General features: G+C 35.8%; 2 protein-coding genes across 4 annotated transcripts; both read left to right on the top strand.

Moving 5' to 3' along the window:
• The first annotated feature begins 536 nt into the window (after positions 1-536).
• On the top strand, positions 537-11,617 carry LOC127791976 (uncharacterized). Of its 2 annotated transcripts, XM_052322221.1 has the most exons (9): positions 538-681; positions 1,688-1,839; positions 1,935-2,047; positions 2,761-2,839; positions 7,078-7,106; positions 8,353-8,446; positions 9,371-9,460; positions 9,535-9,721; positions 10,951-11,617. In XM_052322221.1, exons 1-9 carry the CDS (start codon positions 606-608, stop codon positions 11,418-11,420), a joined length of 1,290 nt encoding a protein of 429 aa, XP_052178181.1. In that variant the 5' UTR covers positions 538-605; the 3' UTR covers positions 11,421-11,617. The 2 variants fall into 2 exon arrangements, with proteins under 2 accessions (XP_052178180.1, XP_052178181.1); XM_052322220.1 differs by lacking the exon at positions 7,078-7,106 and having other exon boundaries at positions 537-681; positions 8,309-8,446.
• Positions 11,618-12,733: 1,116 nt separating this feature from the next.
• On the top strand, positions 12,734-20,618 carry LOC127791978 (chloroplastic lipocalin). 2 transcript variants are annotated; one of them, XM_052322223.1, is made up of 5 exons: positions 12,734-13,046; positions 14,494-14,617; positions 15,086-15,331; positions 17,822-18,112; positions 20,079-20,618. In XM_052322223.1, exons 1-5 carry the CDS (start codon positions 12,964-12,966, stop codon positions 20,358-20,360), a joined length of 1,026 nt encoding a protein of 341 aa, XP_052178183.1. In that variant the 5' UTR covers positions 12,734-12,963; the 3' UTR covers positions 20,361-20,618. The 2 variants fall into 2 exon arrangements, with proteins under 2 accessions (XP_052178183.1, XP_052178184.1); XM_052322224.1 differs by lacking the exon at positions 12,734-13,046 and adding an exon at positions 14,255-14,280.
• Positions 20,619-22,066: the final 1,448 nt, after the last annotated feature.

The following is a 22,066-nucleotide window of genomic DNA, read 5'->3' as shown; positions in this document are numbered from 1 at the left end:
AGATCTGGCCGCAGCAGCGAACTGCGGAGGGAGGGTGGGTGGGTGCGTCTGTGAGAGAGAGAAAGAGAGAGGGAGAGAGAGAGAGGCAAGGAGTGAGTGGGTGGGTGGGAGGGAGAGAGAGAAAGACAGTGGGAGAGGGAGAGAGACACTGAGATGGCTGCGCTTGGGCGGGAAAATTTTTAATCTTCAGCCATTGAAATGTGAGAAATTGATCCCAACCATTAAAATGTCTCCCATTTGAGACATTTTAAAAAACTGTTGTGTGTTGTTATATTGCTTCGCCCCGTTCACCGGAAACACGTTTCGAGCGGGAAACACATTTTCCATAATTTTTTGTAAATTGCGAAAGGACCCCGAAATGTTTTGCAATTTACAGAAACGGCGTGAAAACCGTTTGGGGACGTCTTCGTCGTTTCCGAAACGGAAAACGGTTAAAAAACGCGGAAAGGGGATTGATCGTGTAAATGGGCCTGCTGCTGGCCCCTTAGTGTATGGGCTTCAGTGTATTATAGTAAACTATGGCCCAAAACTTCAAGTTTTCAGTAACTTTGTCGTCACCATCTACAGCCGCGAAAGCATATACAGAGAGAGAGAGAGAGAGAGGGATGGGCGATGGTAGAAAGTTGAAGAGGGAAGAACCAGAGAGAGAACACGCTGCCGAAGAATCTCGAACCAATGCTGGTAAGGTCCTACAATGCTTTCTCCTTTTTTGAATCGAAGTTGTCCGCGTTCTGGCTAGATGACTTAAAACCCTTTTCGTTCCTCACCGGCGACGAAGGATGTAGGGCAACCGAATATCCCTAGGCTCTGTCGAGCAGCATTGATCTGGAACTAGATGGAACCTCAATTGCGTACATACACACAAGCACTTACCCTCTTCGTTTCATATTTTTGAATCTTAGTGATGATTGAGATTTTGACTTCAATCGAGATGAGACAGCGAACTGTGTTCATCCCGGTTGCCGGCTTGAATGCAAGAATCCAGTCTGAATTACGAATCCCCAAACAAATTGCTTCCTTCCAACCAAGCTGAGATTTGATTTCTGGAATAGTAGTGATCCGAGCTCTATTCGGCGAATCAATTGGGGGTTTGAATCCCTAAACCTGACCCAATTGGATGTAATGACTCCACTTGGAATGCTTAAACCTTTATTAGTAAACCAAATACCAGAATTTACAAATCGACCCAATTTCTGAATCATTTTTTTCTAATTTGCACCCTTTTCAATCAGAACCTAATTTAGCCTAACTGTTATGTCAAAAATCAACCTAAAAATCATTTAAAAACTTATGCTAATTTTTGATTTTGTATGAATATTTGAAAATGTCTTAATTACAAAACTTAGGAATATAGAGACATTTTAGGAATTTAAGATTGCCGTTGGAAATTTTGATTAGATTTATTGATTTATATTATTTCAATCTTTAGATTATTGTCATGCACCTTATCTGATTCAAATGCAGTTGAGTTGCTGTCAAAATATATATATAAAAAAAAAATGATAAAGAGAAAACAAAGAATGGGATTATAGTCGCTATTTGATGAACTACTAATTTGATATCTGACTCGAATGATTATGATCTCATTTAGCATTAACATCCATTGTTATTGCCTTGCTCTTTTATTTTATGTAAAGGGAAATAAGTTTTCTATTGGATCATGATTGTGCGACATGTTTCCATACAGTTAGAGAAATGTCTTCGGAGGCTGAAGTTATTGAGCAGAGATTGAATTCTTTTCTTGGTCAACTCCAAGTAGAATTTGGCATCCTTGATAGAGTTGTGTACAAAAACAAGAATCAACACCGGCGCTGCTCTTATTTTCAGTACCTTATAAGGGTTTGTTATTTCTTATGAGCATTGTTTTTGTATATTTGCACAAACACATTTATACACAGTATTCTTTCTAGCTTATCACATCCTTATGATGTTAGGTGAGGAGAGATTTGAGGCTTCTTCAATCAGTTCATTTAGAGGAGATTTTGAGCTCCTCCTTTCTAGTTCTCCATGGGACAAGACCAAGGCAGAAGGTGCAGCTTCTGGAAAGGTAAGCTTAGTCACTAATTTTTTGGCTATCATGCTTTTCTCATCCAAAGTTTGAGATTACCAACATCCTTAATGAAAATGCATTTCTATTTTTGGAGGTTAAGAGAAACAATGAGGTTGAAGAACCTCATTTTGATGGTCTCTAAGAAAACTTCCTTGGATATTTTCTCATGTATCTCAGTTCGCATTCTTGACACATGCCAACTCAATTGTTACATTGATTCTGTTTTGATAGATATGCTAACCCGTAATTGTTGTTTATGGCATGCATTTATTTTAATTCTTATTTTGCTTATTTTGGTAAACTATTGAAAGAATACGTCATTTATTATGCAAGAACTTAATTATTTCCCATCATGTAGGTGTACACACACTATTACAATCAGATCATTTTGATTATTTGAAAGTTTTAATCACATTTGGTTATATATGTATATGATCCAAGAGGATGCTAATATGAGTTGTATTTATCAATTCACTTTGTATGTGTCTGTGGATGAACTTGTGGTGGGATTGCAAGTTGTAGTCCATTATATTTACTTGGTACCTTATCAGAATGGTGATGAAGGTCATTTATTGGTGAAATGATTGATACATGTCAAGGTAGGAAATATTTTCTTAGCATCATTTGCATGTCCTATGTATAGGAGTTTAGACACACACACACGTGTGTGTATATATATATGTATTTATTTATTTCTTTTTTTGTCATAGTTTAAAGAGGAGGAAATGCAATGGTGGGAAATATAATTTTTTGGAGCAACTTCTGGGAGCTGCACGCCTACTATCACAAGTGAGACCACCTATCTTTTACTTTGTGTCTTTATTGTTCTTCTTACTTATTTGTGGTGAGGGTGAGTCATGGTAGCATCAGTATGGTTACTCTTTGTGACAAATAGTCACAGGTTTGTGTTGTTGGTTACTTCAGGTTTGTGTCGTTGGTCATTTGGGGACGTCTCTCTCTCTCTCTTATTTCAACACACCAAAAATTAATCACTTGGGAATGAAAATGCATGGACCAAATTTTGAATTAATAAATTCACCGTAATCAGTTATATATTATGTGAAAATTAAATTTACTATAGGATATTCATTAGAAAAAAATTAAATTTCTAATCACAAATAAATTATTTTATAATACTTAAAATTTTAATCTTGAAAATTCTTGTCGTGTATTTTGCTATTAAAATATAATATAATGTAATAGTGGTCTTAATATTTAATATAACATAAAATCTACATTTTGTAATGTATATGTTATATGTAATTCAATTGAGCTTATTCATGAACCAAACAAGTTGAACACATCAGGAATCCATGTTGACTCATTTATTAAACGAGCTATATTTTTTTATCTTCAGTTCAACTCATTTGGTTCATGAACTCAATTTATTGAGCTACTTAACAAGTAGAGTCACGAATGTCAAACAAATCGGCTTAGCTAATTTCCAGCCCTAATTGTCTCTTTCTCTCAATATGCATTTGTGGGATTGTCAAATTCTAGATCTAGCCCTCATTCCTAGTGAGTATAGAACCTTTAGAATGAAAAGTTGTTATAATGGGTTTAGTTTGTAACTTAGATATTAAGAAAGCTCATTACGTTAATTAGGGGTTTTTGGTGCATATTTTGGAAGGAATGGGGTTCTAATTGAAGTAGAGAAGTTTCATTTATTTGTGTATTTCTTGAATCAAGTTTCTTGGTTGGTTCATGGTTCTATTAAAGGATTATTTAAATCTGTAAGGGCCAGATACAAGGGAGTCATGTTTCTCCTTTTCTCTTTATTCTTTTTATGGAAGTAAGTTGAACAATGTAAAAGATTGAGTGGCTTGGGTGGAATTTTGGTTTTGAGGTTGGAGAGACGGTAATAGTGTTGGTTCACACTTTTTTTGCGGAAGATGTCCTTTCTTTTTTGCAATGCTAAGGTAAGAGTTTAAAGAGTTTTGAAATGCATATTTTTATTTTTGAGGTTTTTTTGGGTCTTAATATGAATCTAGCTAAGAGAGATTGTTCCTAATCTTGTGGCTAACATTGATTATCTAGCCGTTTTTTTCAGCTGTAGGATGGTTCTATTTGATTATTATGTGGGTCATACTTTACTGGCATAGTTCAAATAAGAATTGTCTTGAAATGGTGCCATTAAGAGGTGTGAGAAGAGGCATGCCTCATGGAAAGACAATACCTTCACCAGAGGGTAGACTAATTTTGCTTAAGATTACCTTTTTGGCTATTCATGTATTTTTTGTGTCGGTGTTTAAGATTCCTGTTTTGGTCTCTGAAAGATTGGAGAAAGTTCCTAAAAGATTTCTTGTGTAATGGCATGCCAGGACCCTAATGTTCTATAAAGGGATTCCGTATTAATTTTATATGGCAGTTAAGAATTGTACTTAAGCAAGCTGCTGCTTGAGTTGTACCTTGTAACTGGCTTGGTGCCAACTTCAAAGTTGCTGGGATTAGTATATAAAGCTAGTCCCGCCTAATGAAAATGCATCGCAGAATTATCCAGAGAATTCTGATCTCTCTCTCTCTCCATTTCTCTCCCTCGATGCTCCTTTCTCTCTCGCATCCTTCTGTTCTTTTCTCTCTCAATTATCCTCTAATTTCTCCCTCATTTTCTGCCCTAATTCTCGTCAACTGAAGAGAAATAGCTCTGTCAGATCTCAGGACCTGACGATTTGGTATTAGAGCCATTCCTAGGCCTTCGATTCCATCCACTATTACAATTTTGTCATGGCTGACAGTACAAGAATGAAGCAGTTTGAATCACAATTGCAACAGGTGAATGTGACAATCTTGGTTTTGTAGTCTCGGGGAGAACTGACTGATCAAATCCTTCATGAGATATACTTACCTAAGGCAATTTTGAAAACATCATCATAAATCCATCAAACTTCCTTGTTGAGCTTTCCCTAGTTGCCTCCATCTCAAACTTCTGATTGAACTTCTGATCCATTGTAAGGATCGCCTCATGGTTTCTGCTGGATCCAGCTTCCAGCGATTCCACGCGAGACTGCAAAACCAAGATTGTAACATTCACCTGCTGTAATTGTGACTCAAACTGCTTCATTCTTGTACTATCAGCCATGACAAAATTGTAATAGCAGATAGAATCGAAGGCCTAGGAATGGCTTTGATACCATATTGTTAGGTCTTGAGATCTGACAGAACTGATTCTCTTCAACTGGCGAGAATTAGGGCAGCAAATGAGGGAGAATTGAGAGAGAGAAGAAGAACAGAAGGATGCGAGACAGAAAGGAGAATCGAGGAAGAGAAATGGAGAGAGAGAGATGAGAGTTCTTTGGAATATGGATAATTCTTTGATGCATTTTCATTCGGCGGGACTAGCTTTATATGCTAATCCCAGCAGCTTTGAAGTTTGCACCAAACAAGTTACAAGGTACAACTCAAGCAGCAGCTTCCTTAAGTTCAATTCTTAACTGCCATACAAAATTAATAAGGAATCCCTCTATAGAACATTAGGGTCCTGACAAGGCCTTAAAATGAATTCAAATATATATATTTTTTTAAAGTTGGAGCAAATTTTTCCTTTTCTGAGAAGATGAAAGTTATACAAGCCCTAGGGTTATAAGGCCCTTCCTAGAAAGTGGATTTGGAGGATTGCTTATAAGAGAGAATCTTTGGAGAGGAGTGGTTGCATGGAACTTGGTACCTCATGGATCCATTGGTTCTCAAATAACAACCCACTCTGTTCAGCTATGGGGCTTATAAGGAATTATGATTGTTTGGAATTATTTCTTTTGGAATATTGTTTTCAAGATGAGATCAGGGAATATGGATAGGTTTGGGCTGAATTGTTGGTGGTTCCGGTAGGTTTTATGTGATGCTTCTTAGTTTTCTTTAGTTTGGCCGCAAATAGTTCGGCCTTGATGAGTATCTTTGTACTGTTTCTCAGGATAATGTTCAATACCCTACTTTTGGGAGAAACATTTAGGACTGGGAGGTTGATCCATTGACAACATTTTTTGGTACCATACTTTTGGGAAAAACATTTAGGACCGGGATGTTGATCCATTAACAACATGTTTTGGTTTACTACATGAGCACGGCCCTTCCAGGTAGTTTGAGGGCAGGTGGACTTGAAGACCTTCCTTTGGGTAGTCATTTCATGGTGAGTTTGTTCTATAGGATTCTTTTTGACATGGCCGTTCCTTACCTCGGAGAATCATTCGGAGATAAAAGGTTTCCCTGGGATTGTTTATTTTGTTTAGATGGCTTCTTGTAGGTAATCCTTGCTATCAATGGTACCCCGAGGAGGGATTAGTTTTTGGTGAATTGGTGCTATATGTGTACTGAGTGTGCTGACCAATACATGAGCAGCTTAAGGAACACCAATTTTAATGTCCATAAACAGAAAAGAATGGCATTCCATTGTCCAGGTGGCCCAAATTCTAACTTGACCTAGTTATTAAATTTGGACATATCCTTGTCATGTCTAAACCTATTCTGATATGTACAACACATATTTTGATGTGTCCACTATGTCAATTACGTATTCTATACAAATGTGAGATTCATTTATTAGTGGACATGCTTCAAGAAGATCCTTCTTGTAACACTGTGGATTTCAAAAAATAACTCTTTTATATTCGTCTTTTCATTATAATCTTTCTTCTAAGGACCAAGTATAACAACATTTATAATTTTAGTAGTACTTCCTTAGGACACTGTCCAAAATCTTGGAACTTAAGAGTTAGTTTGTATGCAGCCTATAGCCTACTATCTGTTTGATCATGATCTTTATTGGTGCTTGAAAGATAAAGATGTGGCATTTCTCACCATTAGTAGGCACATATAGTTTTATCGGTGCACTGACTATATCAAATATATTTGCTTATTCTTATCTACTATGGCATATCCAAGAAATTTGCACTTGATCTATAAGTCACAGAATACCATAAGGCCCTCGGCCAAATTTACTTTTTCTGATTAGTCACATGGCCATCTGGATGTCTGTTTTGACAGTTATATTCCATGAATTACCTGCTTATTAGTTTTTCCTGTTTCCATTGCAGATGGTTGAGCCCATTTTGAAAGCTGCTACGTATCCTTACCTTTGCGATGAAATTTCCAGCTATGTTTCTTGTGTTTATATGTAGTTTTAAGTTCTGAAGCTGGTTAGGGAAGCTGACAACTTCTCTTCCAGCTTATATAGTGTTATTTAATTCATTAATTAGAAAGAATATCATAAACAGAAAATGTCATGAGGGGGTGAGCTTGTATAATTGAGATATATAAAGAACACTAGGGGAACTATCTGTTGTAGGTGCAAGTATTATTTATGGGCCGCACAGAAGAAGAAAATGCAAATGCATGTCCCTCCTTGACAACCAACACTCCCCCCACAAAACGCAATAAAAAGAAAGAAACAAGAATGTCTGTTTAAAGGTCACACTAGGCCTTCAAATAGACTCAAATTTCTTTTCCTCCAAATGCACCACATGAAAAGGAGTAGCACCCAAGCACATTTTTAGTAACATCTCAAGCAACTCAATGCAAAGATTCAAATTTTCCACAAAAATAAAACATTCCGTTAAAAAATTTCCAAACTAAACCTCCAACCAAACTATTTCCCAAAATAAAACTCTATCTCCCATGTTAACTTGGTGACTCGAAAAGAAAAAATAGGTAAGTTGAAGAAGGGGGAGGGAGGGAGGTTCTGCAAAATGGTCTTATATAAAATGAGGGGGTTTAATATTTGAACTCATAGCTAATTGAGGGTGTAACCCCCCCACCCTCCCTTTCCCCTTGTTTTTCTCAAGATGTACCAAGTGTTTGTAAGAGGCTTCTATTTTCATCCAACACTTCATAGTTTTGGAATCATATTTTAAATGTTGTTTGTAAGTTTCCTTTAGACTTTTAGGAACTTTTCTCTGTTCTGGAAACATGAAGTGGTAGACAGAGTTTCCTGTTAGCTGTCCTCTTTGAAGGGCTCTTTGGAGCAGAACATCTACCACCAAGTTTTTCATCCTTAATTCCAACTCTTGAGTTCTTAAGAAATCAGATTAAGCATCTTATAATATGTGTAGTTTCAGTTCTTAAACCACAATACATGAAGTTTCAACTAAATTCCCATATTTTCATATCTGAAGGCAAAAGATTTCTAGGACATATTTCTATATTTTTTTGTGCTCTTTTTTAGGTACATGCCTTTTGGTTTATTAAATTGACCGGCCAAAGAGGCTATCTCACATGGTTTTATATCCATACAACATTTGTTGATGGGATATGTGCTTGCTTTTTCAGAAAATGTATGATCTGTGTGCAAATTGCAACTTAACTGCAAACAGAGAAATTTCTACATTGCTTGCTCGGTCATTCTTCATGGGATTCTCTCTAACAGTTCTGGCTTTGCTTGCACGTGTACGAGTTTTAGTGCAACAGGTAAACATTAAATATTTTCTATAAAAGACCTTGAGCATGTGAATAAGATATGGTTGTGTATAATTCAGGCTGATGGTTGATCCTTTTCGTTGATATAAATTATCAAAATAACTTGGACAAGTTGAACATTGTAAAATGTGATACATTAATGAAGCAATATGCAGAGAAGACTTCATGTTAATTCCTTTCCTTAAAAAGTAGAAATGTGTTACTAGTTTTAGAGTCACCTTATTCCTGTTCTTTCATAAGTTGGTCCATTCTCATATTTGCTTACTCTTGTAATAATCCTGGGTTTTGGATTCTTGCAATCCCTTGGTGACCAGACTTTAGCACATGCCTCTGAATCTAAATTACACTCGTATGCGATTAACCAGCTAAATTTGCACACTTTCTGATTTTGCAGTTAATTTGAGTTAATTTGCTGTAAAAATGGTTCTTACCTTTTAAATTTAATCGTTTCCAGAAACTATGCAGTATCTTCCTCAGATTGCAACATGATGGCTTCGCTTCTATTACCTTGTTTCTTATACAAAATTTTGATGGAATGTTTTCCAGATATGCTACTAAAGTAATTGCCTAGACGAAATGACTCATCTAATGAATCAATATCTCATGAAAGACTGTAATCTTAAATTATGGGTAGAACTTATCAGCACCCCCTCTCCCTTAAAGACCATATATATATATATAAAATAAAAAAGAAAGAAAACCCTTTGATGATGCTGGTATTAATCACTGTCATTGTGACTTTGCAATGTGAGGTTTGCCATTGTTCAAACAGTTGTATTAGATTTTTTTTAGCCTACTGTCTAATAATATGTGAGTTTGAATATGTTGAAATCAAATTTTTGGTTGCTTGTTGGGGAAAATAAAATTTGAGTTCTTTCACTTCCTATTAAATCTCATTTATTTTTTCTTATACAGATATTACTTGATGTTGTAAAGGTTTTCAATATGGTGTCTTCCTTCTCTCAGCAGCATCATTCTGTAAAATTAGCTCAAGAGGGATTTGAGGTATGCCTGCTCTTTTATCAGGAACTAAATGCTTTACAGGTTTTCCTTATAATTTCTTTTTATATAAAGTTCAGGTCTTCAGAGAATATTATCCAACAAAACAACAAACTGTGTTGCTGGACTGTGAGTGGGAAAAAGATAAATTTATATTGCGTGAAAGGATCTGTGGGAACAAGACCATGTCCGGTGACAGAGATACTGGAGAAGTCCCTCTGGGAACATCTGGAATTCAGTACCAAAGTATTGAGGCCATGCTTGGTGGTAAGAACCTTCATGGAACTGCATTGACACATCTATTTATCTGCTTATAGGCAGGGATATTCCATTTAGTTCTATCTCTTGTTTTGATCACTATCTTTATCTTTCTATGGGTCATGCATCTAGTAATGACATAGCATGCTGCGTTACTCGGCCTAGGATAGTGTTAGAACATGTTATAGTTGGATTACTGGAGCAAGTGATGTCTCATAGAATGAAAATTGTACCTCTTGATTCATTTTTGACCTTTCCATCCAACTTATTGGCCTTATTTTATTGAAGAGTTAACAAACTACCGATGGGGTCAATGAATTGTAGTAGTTCAGAATGGTCTATGTGACACGTGGGTTATTATAGCCTATAAGTTGTTGTACATGCTTGAGGACTAAAAGGGGCTTTAAATAGAGTTTTTAAAACTTCATTCAGGGTAAAATCTACAGGCATTATAAGTTTTTGAGTTAGAAATTGGAAAAACACCAAATTGAGCCTAATTACAATCCCAATAAAAATAAGTTACTGTATTTTATCATTAAATTATTTTTATCATGGATTTAACGGTTTCTTTATTCTTTATGTTGGATTGGTGGTTTTTTAAAACTTTTTGTATGGTATCATTATATAGATTGAATGGTATCTTCATATATTGAATTATAGGTATTTTTTCCATATCTTTTTACATTTTTTTGGGTATTATGTTCTCAGAAATTACTAATATAAAATATAAAAATTAGTTGCCATAACTGTCATTTCCATATTCTTATTATTTAAAAAAAAAAAAAAATTGCCATGTTCTGTGTTTGTGTCTTGTCTTTTCTTCTCCATATTCCAAGCTGATGCATCTTAGATGAGAGGGTGGCCATGAAAAGACACAAAACAAACATGGAGAATGTATTCAAGGTTTATCCTTTCAGTCCACTGTGAACACTATGTGCTTCTTTTACATGAGATATGTTTAGAATGAACATTACCTTGATTTTATGGGCCAGATTCAGATTGGTCCATGATATGGTACAGTGATATGATCATGCCAATGAATGTAGCTCTGGAATTTATTTTATATACTTGGTTAAGGTTGTCCGCTTGAGTTCTATTTTGTGGAAAGATTTTTAGAGTTGGAGCTTCAACATGGCCATGAGCAGAGCAGTTTTTCTTGTGGCTAGAGACTGAATGAATAGATTAATTCGTTTGAAATTCTTATCTACTTTTGACATCCATTTGTAATTCGACTGCAGATGATGTATGCTGGAAGCCAGATCTTAGCTGCATTCCTGAAGAAGGTTCTGCTCAAATAAAGGCCAATAACACTAGCTTGGAAGGTCCTGTTGATGATAACCGGGTGGAGAATTGTGTGGGAGTGGAAGAAGGTTCTGCTATGGCTCAATCTCCCAGCGAGACCAAGACCCTGGCCTGTGAAATCGGCTTGCCTACAGGCTTGAGCTCGTCTCCAAGTTCTTGTCCTCTAAAGACTGAGTCCGGATCAAGGAACAAAGTTGCATTTGTATCCGTAAACAAGCCTGCAACATCAACCGCGACAGCAAATGTAAAAGTTGCATTTGTATCCGTAAACAAGCCTGCAACATCAACCGCGACAGCAAATGTAACGGGGATCCCTGTAGAGGGAACTGAGAGCCAGATTAAGGACGAAGAAGATCCATTCTTCAGTCTACTTACCGGTGGAAACATGAAGAGTAGCCTGTTTTGAGTACTGATAACTAGATGGAAAGCCAGCAACTTGTCCTTTTATCGGTTGCCAAGCTGAAAATCTTGTGTTATCTGACCTATTTTGGCCCTTCCCATGGCTGTTACACCTCTTGGTTCTCTAATTTTGTTGTATAAATATCAATTTTGTTAAGTGTATTTGATTGATTCGGATTTATAGAGATTTTGATTTCTTTGTTAGTTTTTTTTTGTGTAAATGGGTTACTATAAGTATAATATAGTTTTCTATGTGAATAGACCATGGTGGCTTGTCCCATTGAGAATTAATGTGCAAGTACTGGAGAGGGAGATAGATTATGCAGTTAAAATGAGTAAATATTTTCCTATTGCTGTTGTTGAAAATATAAATTCAAACTAAGGTAGAGCCAGATAAAGAAACCAAGATGATACACAAGTCAAGAGTAAATGGCAAGCTACTGTCTCAGTCTGAGGGAGAGTTCACACTACTATTTAGGAGAACTCATGTTTTGTCTGAGGGAGAGATTAACAGATATTGCATAGAATAATAATATTATAGTGAGTTGTCCTAGAGAAAGTCTCCCTTTATATTATTAATTAATTAATTAATTAAATTATTTAGATATTGAAATAAAAAATAAATAAACATACCTTATCTGTAAATAAGATGCATTTATTGACATTTAACCATTATTTTTAAGACAATAATTAGTATTTTTTTTGTTAATAATAAATGCTTCAAATAAAAAAATCATAAAGGCGTCTACAGTTTTATGTTATGGCATTTTTAGAGCATCGCAACACAAGACTAAAAAAGAAACTAAATAGCCAAATAAAGAAATTATATGAATAAATGAACAAAAATAAAATTATATAATTATGTACAAAAGACAGATAAAGTTTTCGAATAACTGTACTGATCAATTACGTTACCAATCGACTATAAGAACATTTCTCTTAACATTAGGCCGACTTTGGGTTTCAGAATTATTAATAATTCTGACAACTCTAAATTTTTTATCAAACTAACAGTTTAGGTTTTAGAAACATGTTGCCCAAATCACCGATTGATATGAAATATGATATTGGTATTATTTTTAAAATAAATAAAAATACTATATCGATAAATAAATTTAACAAATAATTCTCACAAACTGATATATCACATAAAATTCATAATAATTCTTCTCAAAATTAACAACAGTTCTTAATTGGATAGAACTAAGTGTGAATTATCGTAACACAAAGGGAGGGTTGTTTGGTAAAATTCATTTGCAAGGATAGCATTTGGGTGAAACATTGGAAGGGTGAGCTGAGACGACGCCGTAGTGAAGTTCTGTAGTCGGGAAAGATGAGAATCATGTGGAAAAGCTGAACCAGGGCAGTTGCCCTGGGCCCGTCTGGCAATCGCAATCGCAATCGCAATCGCAATGGCGAGTCTACAACACTCTCTCTTCGGTCCCTCTGGAGTGAATGGTCGCAGAGTTGGGAGGCGATTCCTCAACTTGCAGAGATCCTTCTGATATACTCTGATATATATATATATATATACGAAGCAGAGAGAAGTAATGGTTCCTCATCTCGTGGTTAGTAATGCACAGTCGCCGCCTCTTCTGCTTCAGTCTCGTTCTCCCCCAATTCCTGATGCTCGGTACGCTTCGTAATCGTCTCCTTCTTCTTCCCGTGATATTTTAACCCATTAATTTCCTGCATTTTTTTCGAATTTTCGTTTTAGTGAACGGGGAACTGGCTCGTAGTCCACTGGTTTGGGTTTCATTTGTTTTTAACGACAGCTTCCCAGAATAAATGTTGCTTTTCCATTTATGCAATTCAAAGGGGCATGCTCTAGCGGAGAACCTGTAGAAACTTGTAACTTGAGAGTGAGAATGTTCGCAATCTAGCTCTCATCTCATGGTATTTTCGGCATAACAAAAATGATTGTTGATGAAATATTGGAATATTTTGGGTTAAGAATTTAGAAGAAACAACTAGTGGAATGAGTTAGGTTAAAGTGGTGGTGGGGGCTATAAGTGTTTATGGGATCATTCACTTCAGTGCCCTACTTTTCATGAGAGGAGAAAAAAGGCTAGTGTTTAAGAACTACACCGTTAGTTCTTAAACTTTGGATTCTGTAACAAACTGATCGTTTTGACTTTAATTTTTGTCACCATAACTACTGAACTTTGATTTTGTGTCAAATTCTATTAACAAAAATTGGCACGACAAATATTAAAATAAACCCAATTTGATTTGATTGTGGGGTTTAGAATTAATTTTAACATCAAGTAATTTTAGGGTTTATATTAATGTATGCCATGTCAGTTTCCGTTAACAGAATTTGATTAAAAAATCTAAAGAGGGACTGAATTTTAACAAAAATCAAAGTTTAGTGGTTGTGGTTACAAAAATTAAAGTACAGTGACTAGTTTGTTACGAAGTGCAAAGTTTAGAAACTAGCTGTGTAATTTACCTGAGGAGAAAGCAATGGCCATCTTCTGTCAAAACTTCAGCTGCAAAATCTAAATTCTTCAGCATACTTATAAGTTAGCAAATAACACAAATGCATTGTAAGCTTCCCCACTAAGAGGGTTCCATCCAGGGCAAAGTTATTCTAGTACTATCAAGTCATTTCCGGTAATATTGGTGCAAACTTTTTCTTCCATTTGTGGAGAATGTTAAAAAGGGAAAAGGAAAATCTTCTAAAATTTCAGAGGATATCTGATTTGCTCATTTCTTTGGCCATCCTAAATTAATTCAATTTGGATCCTTAAGCAGGGTAGCACAGGCTAATGTGAAGTTTAGTTATTATTAATGCACATTATTTGTTTTGTCTGTGACAGAATTTTCAATAAATGACGTGATTCTTGACATGACATGTTACAAAGGTTTGACTATTATGCATGTTTATTTACCCTGGTTTAAAGAGAACTCCTTTTTCCTCGTCTAACCATATTCTAGTTTTCCCTTTGAAGTCCAGAAATTCCTTTTGGGATCTCAAATTGGAGTTCTATAGGTGGAATTCACAGATTTGCTTTTGTAGTCTGTCACTTTTCTTCTATGTGTATATATATTGCTACTTAGTCCTTTTATTCATATAGGGTAATGCCGGGAAAAATAATGTTAAAATGCTCGTTTGAGCAGCATGTGTCAAGCAGGGCTGTGGCCAGGCATGTGCTGTCAGGCCTTGCTGCTTCATTTATACTTCTCTCTCAAACAAATCAGGTTAGTGTTTTTCTTCCAACGAGTTGTTACCATTATTTTCTACTTATGTTGAAGATTTTTCATGGGGAAATCTGATCTGTCATTATGTTGTCTTATTGACTTTCAGAAGCATCACAATGCACAGAAAAAATACAGACATATAGGATCAGTTATTGGTGTATTTCGTATTGGGAAATTATAGGATAACAGGACGGTGCTCTTAGTTTGCCAAGCATCTCTCTCTCTCTCTCTCTTCCCTAAACAGTAGCTTCTTCTGTTTGATTTTCTGAGTCATTGGGTTGTCCTTTCATATTAGATGGCACTTTTCAACCAAAATGTGCTTGTGCTTTCTTTAGTGCAGACAATTATTGATGCTAGATTTTGGTTACTATGAAGTCTTGTGTTAAACGAGTTAGATGATAAGACATAAAGGGCAGAATAATGTCATAAATGGTCTGTTCCTAAATAAACTTCAATTCTCTGGAGCAGGTCATTGCAGGAGATCTTTCTGGTCATCCTACTTTATGCCAGATTGCAAGCACTGCAGGCAATGCGCCATCTCTTCCACTTGATGAGGAATCCAATGGAAGAACTGGGCAGATGATGATGATGATGATGAGAGGAATGACGGCAAAGAGCTTCAACCCAGTCAGATATTCTGGTAGATGGTTTGAAGTAGCTTCACTTAAACGTGGGTTTGCTGGACAGGGTCAAGAAGATTGTCACTGCACCCAGGTAAATTCAAAGAGCAGCTGTGCTTGTGACTTGCGATAGAAATTCAGTTAGGAAGGTCTCATTTAGAAAGGAAAACGTCCAAATGACCAAATTCTGTCTACACTGCACATAACAGGTCAGAGTTCATGAAATAACCCATCAACCTGGCCAAAAAATAAAATAAAATAAAAGATAATACATCCAAACCATAAGGAAGATATACCATACAACAGAGCCTTCAGAGGAAATTGACGGCAATTGTGAGCTTCCTGGTTGCCTAATCAGAGATGTAGGGCTGTATCACATACAATTGACAAACAATTACTTGGTCCAACAATATCTACATTTTTGGATAAGGAGCATATTAATATGAAAACTGCATAAAGGAAGCTCTGAGCATGCTGGTAAAAGAAAGTACTGACCATAAAGCTACCTTAAGCACTTTGTGAAATCCAATATTTATATCATGGATAATCAACTTTACACCCATAACCAACTTACAAAAAAGATAAATATACTAAAAGGAAAGGTTCACCCTTTTATCTTGTGTTTATTAGTTTTCCAAAGTTTTTTTTTTTTTTTTTTTTTTGGGGGGGGGGGGGAGAGGGGTTGGTGGTTAGAACACCGTAAACATGAGAATTCTTATTCTACATGAAAATGGGTTGTTTACATTTTCAAATTCACATCTTTCATTGAATAATTAAACATTTGAATTGGATGGTACTAACTCCCTAGTTCTTATTGAATAAACCCATCAGTTTACTCTCCTCTATTTTTGGGGGTCTCAAAAGGAGTGCAAAACCCTTAACGGAAACTCTAGTTTCTTTGAAATGGTATTACAAGACCTTGACTATCAACTACGGAATGGTTGAAATTTAGACCATATAGGTTGAAAGCCATAGTTCTGATACCTAAAGACAGGCCAACATGAGCAAGAAAGTGCTAATGCACCTTTAGCAAATACAAGTCCTAGCAAATACATGGGCAAAATTAAATATATGATGGTATCAGGTATTGTTTTTATTGTTGATTACCATGAAGAATATCTTTCTCTTTGAGAATGTAAAACATCATTTTCAAATCCTCTGATTGTAAACAACAACATATCCAGTCTTTATCCTACTATATGGCGTTGGCTACATGAATTCTAGACTTCCATGTATTTCTATCTTTTGTCATATCTTCATTTAGACCCATACACTTCATATCAAACTTTAATGTCTCTTCCAAAGTTTTTTTGGGTCTGCCTCTACTTCTTTTTTTTACTAATTGTTCCATTTCATCAACTCTCCTCACAGGAGCATCTCTTGGTCTTCTTCTCACATGACCAAACCATCTTAGTCTAGTCTCTCTCATCTTCTCCTCGATTGGCACTACTCATACCTTATTATGAATAATCTCATTTCTAATTTTATCTTTTCTTGTATGACCACACACGGCAGATCCATCTTAGCATCCTCATCTCCGCTACGCTCATCTTTTGCTCATGCTGGTATTTGACTACCCAACATTCTGAGCCATACAACAAAATTGGTCTTATAACTGTCTTATAGAATTTTCCTTTCAGTTTTAATGGGATTTTACCATCACATAACACCCCCGATGCATTTCTCCATTTTAGCCAACTTGTCTTAATTCTATGCGTGACATCCTCGTGAATTTTTCCATCTTTTTGAATCATTGATCCCAAATATCAAAAATGATTTTTTCTTTGTATGATTTGGTCTTCTAATTTTATTATAACATCCTCCACTCTTGCATTCTTACTAAACACTATGTTATAACATCCTCCACTCTTCCAATTTTATTATAACATCCCTTAGATTCTAAATTATTTCTCCACAACTCAAGTTTAGTGTTCACTCCCTCTTTTGTTTCATCCACCAACACTATGTTATTTGCAAATAGCATACACCGTGGCACCTCTGTCTAAATGTGTTTAGTGAGTTTATCCATTACTAAAGCAAATAGGTATGGACTTAGTGCAGAACCTTGATGCAATCCCATTGTAATTTTAAACGGTTCAGTATTCCCTCCGCATGTTCTGACTCTTATCTCTGCACCGTGATACATGTCATTAAGGGCTTGTATATAGGCTATTCGAACACCTTTCTTCTCTAAAACCCTCCATAATACTTCTCTAGGGACCCTATCATAGGTCTTTTCTAGATCTATATACACCATATACAGGTCCTTCTGATAATTCCGATACCTTTCCATTAGGCACCACCTCAGTGGGTATATAGCTTCCATTGTTGACCTACCAAGCATGAAACCAAACTGATTTTCCGAGACGTCTGTTTCTTTTCTGAGCCTCTGCTCTATTACTCTCTCCCAGAGTTTCAAATCCTCTAATTGTGTTTGTCCAAATTTCCAATTCAATGTAGAATTTACCTTTAATATACTTTGGGTGGTACTTATACTGGTAATAGTGATTTCTTATCTTGATATAGGATTCTTTGAGGCCTATCTTTTTAACAGCTGTGACATTCTTAATTTTTAAAATTGCAGGGCGTTTATTCATTTGACATGGACACACCTGCAATCCTGGTTGACACCTTTTGTGTGCATGGGGGACCTGATGGTTACATTACAGGCATAAGGGGAAAGGTTCAATGTCTTCCGGAGGAGGACTTGGAGAAAAACGAAACTGAACTAGAAAAGCTACAGATGATCAAAGAGAAGTGTTACCTCCGGTTTCCTACACTGCCATTCATTCCAAAGGAGCCTTATGATGTGATTGAGACTGATTATGACAACTTTGCACTGGTTTCTGGAGCAAAAGACAAAAGCTTTATTCAGGTAATTATACTTGTTTTACTTAGATGTTGTCATATATGAGAGGGTGTTCTATTAATTTTTTATGGCATGGTTATGAACTTATGATGCCTCCTTCTCATAGTCCACTTAACAAGATTTTTTATTAAGCTTGTTTAGATTTTGCTGCCAATTAGTTTGTGCTTGAATTTTTTTTTTTTCTTTATGTTGATATCTTTTGATCTATTGAGCTTAAGCCATTTTCCTTACTTGATTTAAAATCTTGCACAAGTATTTTGTTTGGTAAGAGTGTAGTCCCAAAAATTAGGTCTATGCAATAATGGTCAGAACACAATCATGAGGGCACAAAGACAGTACCTCTTACCTACACAGTGACTTGACTAATACAAGGAAAAACAAGAGTAAAAATAATCTCACACAGCACAAGAGGGTAGCTTAACCATGATATAGAAATTCAAGTTATTTGGGATAAAACTGCCATTGAGGCCTTACTCAAAACCTGTGGCCCACTGAGGACTTACTCAAAACCGCATTGATCTTGTACTACCTAAAATGAATCTCCCCTGTTATTTTCTATGTTCAGTAGAAGAGGGATTATTGCCTTCCGTGTGTGAATTCTATATGCGTAGAGGACCTTGGCTTCTACTGTTTACACCCAAGTTAACTTCTTCAAATACGCACTCAGATTGTAAGTCTTCTGCCTTGTATGCAACATGAGCGCACACCCAGACATATGTTTGCATGTAGAGAGGGGCATACTCCTCTCTTGATTATGGCTGCTTGAAAATATTCTCTCTGATTTTCAGTTTTGTGTGTTATAATGTACTCCATCGTCATTGATCTTCATTTATTTCTTGGATTTTTTAAAGTATAAAAGATCCTTTACATGGTAAGAAGCCAACTTGTTTACTGTCATCACCATTTGAAGGAGTTATATCTTTTATACTCTAGGGTAAACTACTCCAACTACCTGGGCTTTAACGTTGCTGCACCAAATATCCTTCATGTATGACAAAATTAAACTGACTAACCTTAGTTATGTAAATCATTTCACCTTTATTTTCTAAAAATCCATTTCACATATATGTTCTTATCTATTGATAAATAAAATTTGAAAAATAGTGAAAACTAAAAGAAACACAGAAGACTAAAACCTGGCAGAACTACCATTATCCACAATTTGCACTGCCCAATCATCTGTGACCACTACCCAACATATCTACCATCACAGACAGCTGGCAGCATCACTGCCATCACTACCCTAATCCCACCATCAGTAACTAGTTCATTGAACTATGGAAAGCCCGCCACCACTACAGCACTATGGCATGGATGGTGTCACCATCGACCACTTTTGCTTGACAATGGCACCATCTGCCATGACAACACATTGGAAGCACCGTTAATGTCATGAAGTGGAGATTGATTTTACAAAGCTGAGAATAGAGGGGAGAGAGGCACTAGCTAGCCAGACCAACCCAAGCTACCCAAATCACCGACACCAGCCCATCAACTGTGGATCATGTACAATCTAAACCCATAATCACCCTCCAGTTTCCCAACCTAGGGTCCACCATCATCTTGAAATCCTTGCCACTCAATTGCCAAACAACCATCACCAAACCACCAGCCATTTAGCCAAATCTAATCCATCAGTCACTGTAACATTGGTGATAATCAATTTATATAGATTCTTTGTTGTATCCAATTCAGATGTTAAATCCCAAATTTTTCTCCTGGCAGGATCATCAGCGGAACTTCCATAGCTAATCTGGTTTGTTTTGAGTGTTATATGCAATCATGTTGTTATTGATCTTCAATTGTTGTCTGAAAAGTTCCGCTCATTTAATTTTTAATCACGGAGGATCCTTGACATGGTTAGCTCGACTCATTTTCATTTCAACAGCGGGATTCTGCAGTACTGTCTTTTACATTGTATTATCTATCCAATAATCAGTTGAGTTAGATATCTTTGTTATGTATGCTTCAGATCTACTCGAGGACGCCAGATCCTGGACCTGAATTCATAGAGAAATACAAAGCTTATCTTGCAGATTTTGGGTATGACTCTAACAAGATCAAGGACACTCCACAAGACTGCGAGGTGATGTCGAATAGCCAGCTAGCTGCAATGATGTCGATGAACGGAATGCAGCAAGCTCTGACCAACCAATTCCCCGATCTAGAACTCAAAGCTTCTGTTGCATTTAATCCATTCGTAAGTGTATTTGACACTCTTAAGAAGCTCATTGAGCTTTACTTCAAGCTGTAATTAAGTTTTAGTAGTCACTGGGGCTGGGCTGTTATGATATGCTATAGAGCTGTAAGATGAAAGTTTATCCCAATAGCAGAAAATTTTCTGCTCTATAACCAACTCTACGAGGCATTGTTTAAACTAAAATGTTTCCTCAATGTACAATGTGGAAGAAAGGTTGTTGTGGGGTTAAACTAGAGGCTCTCTGTACCTTACCCTGCAGTGATTCTTATACCCTACTCTTTGTCAAGTGTGCTTCCTTACCTCTTGGATTGAGGACTTTTGTTATCTGGTCCACATTTTTGTCTGGGTTTGTAAGATCTTTAAGAAAAATCCTTAACTCTTAATTCTGAAACATTAGGAATCGTTAATGATGAAGAGAATCATCCTTTTTCTTCCTACAAAATTCTTATTCCTTGAGACTTTTTGTGATGGATCTTTTAGAAGTCCTCAATTCTTAAAAAAATGTTTAAAACTCAGGCTAAACTGTAGCAAAATCCTTCGTTTATAAGAGGTGACAAAACACCATGATCTTTAGGGAAAGTCAAAAAGTTTTTCAACACACTTAGGTCTGGATCAGTCCTCCTTCTGGCTGAGAATTTTATGGGTAAAATTTTAATTGTGTTAGAGTTAGTTTGAGTTTTATAAAATATAAATATAAATTGATGTTATTTATATAAATTAGCTCAGATGGGGTCCACATACTGAATACTCTAGTCCAGTCCTCTAATCCGAAGTTGGTTAAATCATAATTGGGTCCCAAAATGAAATAAACATATAAGAACATAATAAATTGAACCAAACTAATTCAATCATATTGTTTAAGATTCATTTTTTAGCCAATCCAAAACTACCAATTACTACCATCGCGGTGGTAATTTAGCAGTTTAAGAGTTCTCATTTGTCCCATAGATGACTCAAACACATGATGTTAAAATGTGCAATAGATGTAAGGCTTTCCTTATGCATTATGGTAGGGTTAAAGTGATGAATTTGCCTTCTCGATGGTAATTACGATTCAAATCAAGTATTTCTTAATAAGGAAGAACTCTCGTAGTCATATTCATTTCTTAGCAAGGAAGAATTCTCAGTCATATTCAAAAGTAGTTGTTAATCTTTATATGTTAGTTATCCTATTTTTTTTTCTTTATTTAACCAAATAATAATAATAATAACTACTAGCCGCGTCATATAAGGGTTTTTAAATTCTGCTCTAGACTTCGGTTCACTTATAGGTTCTAACCAGTTTTGAATCTAGTCTAATCCAATATCGAAAATTAGTTGCAATTAATATAATATTATTATTTATTAATAGTATATCAAAAATCACTTAAATATCGGAGGGTCCGCGAATGACTTCACCCGTGTTCTTAATCGGTTTCTTTCTTTGCAAGTCTCTTGAAGATTTCACGACACACTCCCACATAATAAAATTAACTGATATATCTTGATAACAATATAACATAAAATAAGGATGTGAATGATATATAATAATTTTTTAAATTATTTGAAAAGTATAATACTATGCCAAGTAGTATAAAAATTTAAAGTGTATCTAAAAATTTCTCACCAAACACGGGTAAGGCTTAGGCACAATTTATCTTCTTCACCGTCATTTATGTTGTCATCAATTAACAGTCTCTTTTTCTATTCATAAGAACAGCAATAACTGCACAATCGTGTCCTTAATCGGTTTCTTTCTTTGCAAGTCTCTTAAAAACTTC

Source organism: Diospyros lotus, chromosome 15 (assembly GCF_014633365.1).
Source record: "Diospyros lotus cultivar Yz01 chromosome 15, ASM1463336v1, whole genome shotgun sequence".
Lineage (NCBI taxonomy): Eukaryota > Viridiplantae > Streptophyta > Magnoliopsida > Ericales > Ebenaceae > Diospyros > Diospyros lotus.
Note: the sequence above shows the minus strand (reverse complement) of the source record. Positions and strands in the feature narration are given on the sequence as shown.

Coding starts and splice junctions, on each gene's coding strand:
- LOC127791976 (XM_052322220.1), top strand. CDS start 606: ATGGGCGATGGTAGAAAGTTGAAGAGGGAAGAACCAGAGAGAGAACAC. Junction 1,840..1,934: donor ATTTTCAGTACCTTATAAGG/GTTTGTTATTTC, acceptor TTATGATGTTAG/GTGAGGAGAGATTTGAGGCT. Junction 2,048..2,760: donor AAGGTGCAGCTTCTGGAAAG/GTAAGCTTAGTC, acceptor TTTTTGTCATAG/TTTAAAGAGGAGGAAATGCA.
- LOC127791978 (XM_052322223.1), top strand. CDS start 12,964: ATGGTTCCTCATCTCGTGGTTAGTAATGCACAGTCGCCGCCTCTTCTG. Junction 13,047..14,493: donor CCCCCAATTCCTGATGCTCG/GTACGCTTCGTA, acceptor TTATTCATATAG/GGTAATGCCGGGAAAAATAA. Junction 15,332..17,821: donor AAGATTGTCACTGCACCCAG/GTAAATTCAAAG, acceptor TTAAAATTGCAG/GGCGTTTATTCATTTGACAT.